Below are 10,000 nucleotides of genomic sequence, written 5' to 3'. Positions count from 1 at the left end.
GCAGGTACGTTTGCATCGTCCCACCCGTCAGCGCCATCGTGTGGTTCTGCAGGAACAGTAGCTTCGTGAACTTGCCAAACCGCGAACTATTGTCATTGCGAGTCGTTTTCGCGTTGCCGATCGCTTCCATGATCGGACTGCTGGCCAGCACCTTCTTCTCGATCTGCGTCTCCGATTCGCTGCCACCAACGGCGGCAAAGTATCGCATCGCGTACTTTGCCGATACCGTCTTGCCCGCACCGGACTCACCGCTGACGATGATGCTGATGTCGCACTTTTCCCGTTCGAGCTTCGCGTACGCTTCCTCGGCGACGGCGAAAATGTGGGGCTCCAGCTCCCCCATCGAGTGGCCCCGGTACGTCCGGATGAGATCGGCTCCATAGAGTGGCAGCTCGGCGTACGGATTGATCGCGACCAGCACGATACCACAGTACGTGTAGATGGCCTGCCGGTCACAGAAGCGCACCTCCAGGTTGTACAGAACGTCGGGCTCGTGCAGGTAGGACAGAGCGGTGAGATCATTCTGGCCAATCAAAATCGCCGGATTACGTAGCGGAGGCAGATCTTCGGTGTTCTTGATCGATACCGTGTGCCGGACACCACGATCCGTCAGCAGCTCTAACTGTTTGTCATCGTGCTTGTAATCCTGCGATACGACGGCACCCTCCCAGACTGTGTCCGGGTGCGGAATCCAGATACGCGCGTCCTAAAAGTAATCATTGAAAGCGATTATTGGGAATAATTTTTCACAACTAGAAATTAGGCTATATCATTGCGTAGATAAATAAAAGAGTAACTAAACTTAATTATAATAACATATCGATAGAAATTGATTAAAAACACAAGGGAAAAATAATGATAAAAATGAACTTGCTTCGAATATTTCGCGATGAAATATGAGCAATCCAAAAAACATTAAAAATACATTCCTTAAAGATGATACAATAATCTCTACTATGAACGGCCTATCGTGGTCGCGCCCTCCATGCACCTCAATCCTTTCGTTACTCTTACATCATTGACCTTCACCCGAAACCATTGACCGGAACGGACATTTTCGTTTTGGGTGTTTCATCTCGGCTTGGCTAACTTCCGTCGCTCAAGACGCTGATGGTGCGCTTCGTCGTCGTCATTTCATTTCCATCCAAAACATTGTGCGCCACGCTATCGGCCCCGAAAAACAACTCAACGTGACATTCCGCCGTTAACGCTTCCTCGCTCCGTTAATCCGTAGGCGAAGTGATGAAACGGATTGCCAAAAAAAAAAACCTTTTCTGAATTTCCACAGTGACACACCCCGGAATGTCTACTGCAATCTCCTAGACCTCCTAGCGTCTAGGTCTCTAATCAGCCAAGGGAGTGAAAATCATTGATCCATTGGAGAAGGTCTGTGCGACTGTGTTCTAGCGCTTCGACACGCTTGGTGTGGCTGGCCGGCACCGCCCTGGCGCACAACACAGCTGAAACACAAGCCACACTAGTCGGCTCCACGGGCCGCTCCGGTGGTGTGCGGAATTTGTCACGTCGCGAGCAACGAAACTGCGCCAACAGCACACGGGCGACACGGACCATGCAATTACCCCAGTTACGAACGAACGAACGGACAAAGTTGGGCCAACGTGAACACCAGTGGAAGAATCCATTGAACCATGCAAATGCTGGCCACTATACTTCGACTTCGAGAGGAGGAGTCCAGTTACAAAGCTTGCCAGTGCGCGCCCCCCTCCAGTCCGTCTCTCAATGCTCCACAAATCATCTTCCTTTCTGTTAGCTTTAGCGGCCAGTGGCCAAAGCTGCTGGCATTAAATTACTAGCCTTCCAACCCCGCCTCTAGCTTGGTGGTTTGCATTTCAATTGGCGACGCCAGCCAAATGTCTTCGGACGACATTTGAGTCGACTAATGCGATATAAGCCTTGGAGGCCACCGAAGGAACGGAAATCTAATTTTCCTATGATCCTGAAGAGCGAAAGCGTTTTTTCCCCGAAAAAAAAGACGCTCCGGATTCTCTCGCAAGGAGAGCACCAACCGCCTGCGATGCATGTACTGGAGTCATAAAATCGATTTCTTGCAGAGAAGAGTGCAGCAGCTGTGGCCACCTCTCGTGGCGCGTATCAAAGTCAAGTTCATGGCCACATGCATCGTAATCTGTGTTCGCTTTCTCTTTATCTAGTGCTCGCTCTCTCGCTCTCCGTACTCCAAGGCGTTACCTAATCACGCAAAGGGAAAGCAATGCTGGAGCCGGGGGCCGAGGGCCCCGGGGGGGAAAACTACGTCCCATAAAATTAACACCCAATGGAAGGGGCCTTCATAAGACATTAATCTCCGTTTTAACGGTGGCAGCAATTAGGAGTGACCATGGCAACGGTGGAGTGACCATCGGCAGCAGCACCAGTGCCACACGATTCAATTCTTCTTCTACTGACTGCCACCGTAGCAGGCATCGTCATCATGTGCGCCTGTGCAGGTGGCATACCGTGGCGTTAAATTGCTGAATTGTACCTTGTTTAGACACTGATAACGGGCCAGCATGTTACCGATACACTCAGCCTAGCAGGTGAATGATAAAACAGTTACACGCTGCCAAGCCCGGTGATACGGCCTAACGTGAATGATAAGCGAACCGTCTGTTGTATGTACGCTTTCTGGGACAAATGATTCCCCGCCACAGAATTGGAAACCTGTAGCGTGCGTATCTGGTGACTCACAGCGACTACTAACCGGATTCAACTTCTGGGACCGCAGTTCAAAGTTGAAAGGCTCGGAAGACAATGTTTCAAGATATTTTTTAATGCACAATTTAAGTCAGACTTTTGTACTTTGTAATTGTGCTGCAACAAACGGTATTAACCTGACGTTAATGGCTAAACTAATCACAAAACACCAGCATCATGTCATGATAAATGTCACGAAGAAAAGCTGCTTGCGAGCGAGATAGTAAAGCTTTCCTCGACCTAACCAAAAGTTCACTCCGAATCCTTATCCATGCGGCATCACGGCATGAATAATGCAACAGTCTTTCTTCCCGGGGCCACCACCGCCAATTGGTAGCCATTATGCTCCACAGGCCAATTACGTGCTGGAAGACTAGGAAGACAGCACAGCATCCCAGCAGGAACAGGCGACGAGCGTGATAGAGCAGTTTAGATCGCGGAGCACAAGATGCCAAAGCGGCCCACCGGAAGGTGTTGCACATGCCTGAGACGGGGTCAAACACAGACTTCATCGGGTCGTGCAATCCGGGCATTGCAGAGAGAAATCACCCAAGCAAGCAGTGGTGGCGGCAGTGGCGATGTTTTCTTGGCGCGATTGCAGAACATAAGAGATCTCTCGCATAACCAACGGACCAGGGGGCCGGGTGTGCACCGGTTGAGCGGCCGGTCTCTTATTATCTGCGTCTTCCCTTTCGTTCCACCGTTCAAGGTGAATGCTGTACGGCGGCAAGTACGCGAAATGTGCAGCAGTGGCCACCGCAACAACCATCCATCGAGTGCGCGGCGCGCGTGGTGCAGCAATAAAGGCTTGGTGGAAACAAAACAAAAGGAAAACCCTTCCCCCCCTTGTGCGGCACGCACACCGATCTCGTCCACACCATTGTGCTGCTCCGGAGCGGTCCGCGGGCTCCCGGAGTATCGTTTCGATTGCTGCAACCGAAGGTGCGCGGATTATCATGCCATAGATGGTGGCCAGGCTGTTGTATACCAACCCACACGACAGTTCCCGAACTCACGCAGAGAGACCTTTCGAAGGTGGTTTTGAAGGTACGGAAATAGGTCACTCCCAAGGGAGGGCGCCTCCGAAAGTTTCTCACATTCTGGCGCGACCTGCTTTTCCCCCCCAACGGGTGTCTGCATGGCCAACGCAGATAAGGGTCAACCGAAAGAGGGAAAGAGACCGGTGGATCTCGACTGCGAGCCCGTTGTGAAAGGGCTTTGTTACTGAGACTTTGGGACAGGACAGGAGAGTGTGTCTTCCACTTGAGACGATAAATCCGATTCGATGGGCTGTCCACAACTCCCCGCTACCCCCTCGTGCATTAGGTTCTCATTGAACCGAGCTGTAAGTGAAGTGGTGCGAATGCCCCCCTCCGATCCCCCTCGATTCATTACCTTATCATTCCCGCAGTCGATCCATTAGTCATCGCGCTGTGGAGATGATCACCGGCGACACTGTTCGGCCAGACAACGTGGAACGAATTTATGCCAAGGTACCTTGGAGAAGTTGTAGCTACGCATTCAGGCAGCTTGCAGGAGCCAATTAGGGCGTTAATTGCCGTTCTGTGGTGAGAAATGGCACCACAGATAACGCACTTTTTGGGGCCAAATTCTATCGGCTCCGATCCGGACTGATAACTACAGTAATTTGGAACGGAACTCCTTTGCGACAAATGGTGCAGCTATTAATTAGCGAAGCCAAACAGAATCTGGAGGAGCACAAATAGGTTGGAGTGGTTCGTGAACTTCGGACATGCCCATGAACATGCGATATTGCAGTGCTTTGAAGTAACTTGAAAGATAAGTCCCTGAAACCTGATAACAGAACCGTGAGCCGGTGCATCTGGTATGAGGGGCCAAACACGGTTAAGTATCGTTAGTTCGAGTGATATTATTCGATTAGGACTATTGGCGGAGAATCTAAACATATTCTGCAAGTTCTCGTAGGTGATTCAATCTACAGTTTCCTGTGAGTGCTGCTGTGAACCCCAATTGCCTTCAGGTTAACGAAACTTGGAGTGAAATGAGGACAGTACCCTCCCTCGAAATGTCCCTTCGCTAGCTCGCTCGATCGATTTCAATTTCCTGGCGCTGTGCTAGCCTGAAGAAAGCAGAAGAAAACGAACTCAACCGTTGAAACGGCCAGAAAGCACCGTTTTCCGGATACACACCTCTCACACGACACACATAAGAAGCTAGAACCCCCCCCCCCCCCCCCTCGATATGTTTTGTGACCACGAGCAAGGCGTGGAATTGGTGTCGCCAACCGGCCTACCGCGGTTAGAACGACAAGAAACCATACAATTCTACCGTTGGTTGCCGGGCCGCCACTTTCCTTCAATTTCTTCTAAGAGGGGGGTGGGACTGCCAAACGACAACATGAATTAACAGTTAATAATGCACATTTACGGCGGGGACAAGACGTTCACGTAACAAACCTACTTAAGTTCGGGGGTGGGGATAAGTCCACTTGATGCGAAGATACCGCGCTCGCTTGCTGTTCTCTCACTTACCTTCACGTAGAGCTCCGTCGAAGACATGGTGGTGGCGACAGAGCAGAACGGAACAGGCGGTTCCTGCGGTGTTGGTGAAGCAATTAGTGACCCGCTTGAGATCGGCCTCGTGGTGGTACCGGGACACCGTGGCTCGCTCCTGCTATCCTGCTCCAGCTGCTGTGGCTCGTGTGGCTCGCCGTGGTGGTGCGTCGTCGTCGTGTGACGTCAGAACCAGTCAGAACCATATTTGACCGAGTTACAACACGCAGCCGACTACGACCGACCGACCGGCCTGCCTACCTGCTGCTGGTTGGTGGCTCCACGCGCACAAACACGGGCAAGTGTTTGTTCTACGGCGTTTTGACCCCCCCTTTTTCAACCCCTTCTTAGGTGCCTATTCTTCGCACCGCGTCACTCCTATCTCACCCGCGGATATGATAAATGCATGAGGCCTCCCCGGTGGCTATTACCTCACACGCCTCCTTGACTGCCACGCTACACGCACTAGGTCACTACGCTCGAGTGCGATCGATAGTGAATCTCGAGATCTCGCCAGTAAAACAAATGAAATGGCCACTTCACACACCTGTGATCGACGGGGAGATCTTCCTGGGACCACACTAAGCGCCAACCTGCTCAGAACGCAGCACGACACAACTATTCTTCCAGGAACACCAGCACCACGCACCGGAATCACGCGAACAGCTGGTGATGGTGGAAAGGGGGAGCCCACGAAGCGGAGACGAATCTTCACGAAACGACAACTTCACGCACGGATTCTGGGATGGAGCAGCGCGGTTCCGACGTCCACTCGCTTCGACTTTCCGAGAAAAATATGGCCCCCCATTCGGGGATCCGAGGCTCGCGAGGCGCCAACTAGCCCGTGCTTTTCAATAGCCCCGTTGAGCTACCGGTTGGGCGCGTAAGTTACCGAACGAGGTTAGTTGTCGCACGTTCATTGGCCACGGGGGGGCGGCACCTTTTGTTTACATCACGCTCCGGCTGTCAAATTGAAATCGTGTTATGTGACTCGTGGTTGACGATCTTCGATAAAATTTACAGAAAAAATGTTTCTTAAAAGTACACTCGTCCTCACGAAAGCATGTAAGACACTCAAACCGGTCCTATTACTGTAGTTTCTCATTAACTAACTGACGGTTTACCTCGCCCTTTTGGCAGATCCCAGCGCCGTGAGCACCGCATTCCGGAGTCTGTACTCGGCGGCCACCCTCGGAGTGGATGGGTATGCGGCGTACCGGGAAAAGACACGCACCCAGCACCTGCACAATGTGGACAATTTTAAGCGCAAGATGCGTGAGTTCGTGTCCGGATCGACGACCAACATGATCTTCACGGAGGATCTGAAAAACATCATCCATCTGCTGGACAACACGGCCGAAGATAAGCAGCTGCTCAAAGACACGATCGCCCGGTACAACAGGCAGGGCAAAGAGCTGCGCTTCGGGAACTACGTGTTCGGGCCGGTCATCATGCGTGCCTGTTACCATTTGGGCGATCACGAGCTGGCACTCGATCTGTTCCAGGATGCCGGTAATGAGGGCTTTTTCGATCAGCTCTCCAGCTACCAGATACTGAGCGATTTGCTGTACGAGCATGGCCGTTACCGGGAGGTACGGGAGCTGTTTGATTCCATCAAAAGTCGTCAGGTTCAGGGTGGCCGCTTCCCGAAGCACTGCATCACACTTACGTTCGCCGCGTGCTACAAGGAGAACACCCCGGAAGCCTTCCAGTACGCGATGGATCTGTGGAAGGAGGTGAATTCCGTGGGACATGTGCCCATGCGTAAGGCGACAGCATTTGCAGCGGCCAGCGCACTCAACAATGGCAAACCGGAGATTGCACTGGAGATACTGAGCACGGTAACCAAGGGCAACTACGTGACCATTCGGCAGCTCAAAACGATGTGCCTCTGTACCCTCGGTCGGCTCGATGATCTCGTCCCAATCTTCCGTGGTGTGTTGGAAGTGAAGGGAAACTTTGAGAAGAAGCAAACCTTCAGCCGAGAGGTGATCCAGCGGGTACAGGAAGCGCTAAAGCAGGCACCGGAGAGCACGGCCAGCGCGACGACCGTGAAGCAGGACCTAGAACGCATGATCGAGTTCCTCGAAACAAACGGACAGATTACTGATGAAACACTCGAACAGTTGCTGTGCTCGGAGATCGTCTCGACGGGACAGCAGCAGCAGCGTAACGATGGGAAGAGCAATCTGTCCGAAAGTTACAATACGCGTGGTGGTCGTCAGCAGCAGCGACCGTTTCGGTCCAACAAGGGCAATCCGAGCATACGACCCGGATTAAGCGATATGAACTAAGTGGCCGCTAGATTACTCGGAATAAAGCAAAGATATAGAGAGAGTCCGCTTCTTACGACTAGCAGTAAATCTGGGAGGTTTTATTTGCTTGCAACGAACTGCGTATACCATTGAGGAAGGAATGCTTCCGGATGCCTAGCGCCTAAATCTCGGTACCGGACACGTGAGTGGTCCTGTGGGCTGTACTCAAACTGAAAAACCCTCGTACAATCTTCCACACCCCCCAGTACGGTGGTCACTTCTTGGAGAAATTCATCTAAAAAGTTTATACAAACGGCCGCTGACCAATGGTGACGAGAATCGCGCTGCAGATCCTTCAGCTTCATCTCCGTTATCTCCCTGACGATGCCTCGATCATCTCGCAGACCCACCACGATCCGCTGTACGTTCACCAGGAAGCTTTGGCACCACCAGTTCTTCGTCTTGAAGCGATAAAAGTTATCAACCTGCCGTTGATTCGTTTCACGCCGTTTCACTTTAACCTCGACGAACTCCAACCGTCGCAACTCGTCCACCGTTAATCCGCCTCGATCGAGTGGTGGCCGCTGCTGCTCCCAGATGATCCCGTCCATTTCGGCACCATACAGTAACCGTTTGCCGGCCAGCGTACTGTCGAACAGGGAGCAAAACTCTTCCGACAGCACGACGGGCTCGGAAGTGTCGGGCCGGATGTTAGGACGATCCGTGAGGATGTGTTGCTCAAACTTGAACCCGTAAAAGCAAAACCGTCGCTGCTGTTCGGTTTCATTCCGGTGCGATTCCAGCTTCTCGGGCGTGGGTCTTTCACATAGATAGATCGTACCACGGTAGCGGATCGCCTGTACGATCCAGCCCGTATTCCGGTCGTACGGTGTGCACGCAATCAATCGAAGCAACCCGCGAAAGCAAACGAAATCGTACCGTAACCGAGCGGTGCGGCTGTCCCCCGCCAGTTCCGACTCTGGTCCGTGTGTCCAGCAATCGGGGGAGCTATTGTGACGCAGGTAGGTCAGCAGCATATCAATTCCTTCAGCCTTCGCACTGTCCGGTTTCGGGTGATGAATTTCAAATCCTTCGTTGAGGTCAAGATGCAGATCGGTTCGTGGCGGTGGTGGAAGCGAAAGGTACTTGAGCTGTGTGGCCGCTCCATCGTACTGCCGGTGTGCGTCGATGCTGAAGAATCCCACGAGTTTCGGTTGCGATATGGACGGAAATGGTTTCGATTGCCGTTTTGCCGGTGCCGGATCTAGCGAGGTCAAGCCGGACATCCTGGGTTCCGTTTTGATGACGCAGGTCTTTTGTTTTGATTACTCGAGTCGATTAACCGGTGCTATAGGACTTTGGAAGGACCTTCGAATGGACGAATCACACGAAAAGGCCGTTAATCAGGCTTTGCATCATCAGTTTATTTGAAGATATATTACAGATTTTAGCTAAATTCATTGTTTCAACCGTTTTTGCTGGCTAGCTCGGCCTTGCTCACTCATGCCTCAAGCCTTGTCGCCGACTTCGTCGTTCCTGTCTCACTGCTTGATCGGTCTACGGAACGGAAAGTAAAGATTGGAAGGACACGTTTCCTCCAATCTCGTTGTTGTCTCGCATACTCTCTCTCTCTCAATAGGGGATCTATCTTATTTCAGGGAACTGGTTGGCAAACATAATTGAAACTGAAACATGAAACCAAAGGAACAATGGGGACGAGCGAGGAGCTGTCTTCCTTCGCTTCATTATCACAAAACGGTGGCGTAAAGTAAGGAGTAATGCTAAGGCTAAAAACAGGATAACAGAAAGTGAAGGAGGCTAAGCGAGAAGCAGCGCACGGCTCCCGGAAAACCGAAGCAGCGGTTAAAAACAAACGAAACTAACCGAAAACGAATGTGCCAATCCATTAGTACTTAATTTAATAATGTAAAATATTCCTGGTAAATTTCGAAACAACTGATTGTTCTACTATTGTACAGCTTCTTCCAGTGGGTGCGCCTGCATACTGGAGCCCGCTCCGGTCGGTGACCTTTGCCCATCCGCTCCGCTGGCTTCCGCCTGTCCAGGTGCGGGTTCGTCAGCAGCGGCCGCAGTTGCGCCCGATCCACTACCAGCCTCTTCCGCCGTACTGGCAACCACTGATGGGCGTCGCTTTTTACGCTGATGGTCATAGTTTACCAACCGCTGACCGACCAGATACTTGTCGTTCTTGATCGCAACGTACAGGTTCTTGAACTGGCGCACTTGTAGCACCACTATGCCGATAACGAACGCAATCAGCAGGAAGAAGGGATAAATCTGGCGTGCGATCAGCGTACGGGTAAGCGGATTGGTGAAGAACAGGGGCAGGATCGAGTGCGCGATCACGTACGGTATGGCAAGCGCTAGACCGAAACACGTTATGACCGGCACACCGAGTTCGCGGATGATGAACCGCAGGTTCATATCTCGCAGTCCATCCCGGTACGCTTGTTCGATCGCACGCTTCAATGCCCAATC

General features: G+C 52.0%; 4 protein-coding genes across 6 annotated transcripts in view; 1 reads left to right on the top strand and 3 right to left on the bottom strand.

Moving 5' to 3' along the window:
- Positions 1-5,971, bottom strand: part of LOC126578783 (unconventional myosin-Va) — a 12,759-nt gene extending 6,788 nt beyond the window's left edge. Inside the window, exons 1-2 of one of the 3 annotated variants that reach the window (XM_050241684.1) lie at positions 5,226-5,971; positions 1-706 (exon numbers count right to left, since the gene is read on the bottom strand). The exon at positions 1-706 is cut by the window's left edge and continues 591 nt beyond it. In XM_050241684.1, the coding sequence (XP_050097641.1) occupies positions 1-706; positions 5,226-5,252 (733 nt within the window). In that variant the 5' untranslated portion in view covers positions 5,253-5,971. The remainder of the gene's footprint in view (positions 707-5,225) is intronic. The other 2 variants (XM_050241685.1, XM_050241686.1) reach the window with 2 other exon arrangements.
- Positions 5,972-6,213: 242 nt separating this feature from the next.
- Positions 6,214-7,595, top strand: LOC126578784 (pentatricopeptide repeat-containing protein 2, mitochondrial-like). The gene is made up of 2 exons (XM_050241687.1): positions 6,214-6,311; positions 6,387-7,595. The coding sequence occupies exons 1-2, from the start codon at positions 6,275-6,277 to the stop codon at positions 7,538-7,540; spliced, it is 1,191 nt and encodes a 396-aa protein (XP_050097644.1). The 5' UTR covers positions 6,214-6,274; the 3' UTR covers positions 7,541-7,595.
- LOC126578785 (decapping nuclease DXO homolog) lies at positions 7,576-8,787 on the bottom strand. The gene has a single exon (XM_050241688.1). The coding sequence runs from the start codon at positions 8,785-8,787 to the stop codon at positions 7,621-7,623; it is 1,167 nt and encodes a 388-aa protein (XP_050097645.1). The 3' UTR covers positions 7,576-7,620.
- Positions 8,788-8,904: 117 nt separating this feature from the next.
- The window catches only part of LOC126579080 (E3 ubiquitin-protein ligase MARCHF6), a 4,253-nt gene continuing 3,157 nt past the window's right edge, over positions 8,905-10,000 (bottom strand). The window contains exon 3 of the mRNA XM_050242343.1: positions 8,905-10,000. This exon is cut by the window's right edge and continues 846 nt beyond it. Coding sequence (XP_050098300.1) covers positions 9,470-10,000 — 531 coding nt within the window. The 3' untranslated portion in view covers positions 8,905-9,469.

Source organism: Anopheles aquasalis, chromosome 3 (genome assembly GCF_943734665.1).
Source record: "Anopheles aquasalis chromosome 3, idAnoAquaMG_Q_19, whole genome shotgun sequence".
Classification (NCBI taxonomy): Eukaryota; Metazoa; Arthropoda; class Insecta; order Diptera; family Culicidae; genus Anopheles; species Anopheles aquasalis.
This window is presented reverse-complemented; position numbering and strand designations above follow the sequence as displayed.

Coding starts and splice junctions, on each gene's coding strand:
- LOC126578785 (XM_050241688.1), bottom strand. CDS start 8,787: ATGTCCGGCTTGACCTCGCTAGATCCGGCACCGGCAAAACGGCAATCG.
- LOC126578784 (XM_050241687.1), top strand. CDS start 6,275: ATGTTTCTTAAAAGTACACTCGTCCTCACGAAAGCAT. Junction 6,312..6,386: donor ACTCGTCCTCACGAAAGCAT/GTAAGACACTCA, acceptor CCCTTTTGGCAG/ATCCCAGCGCCGTGAGCACC.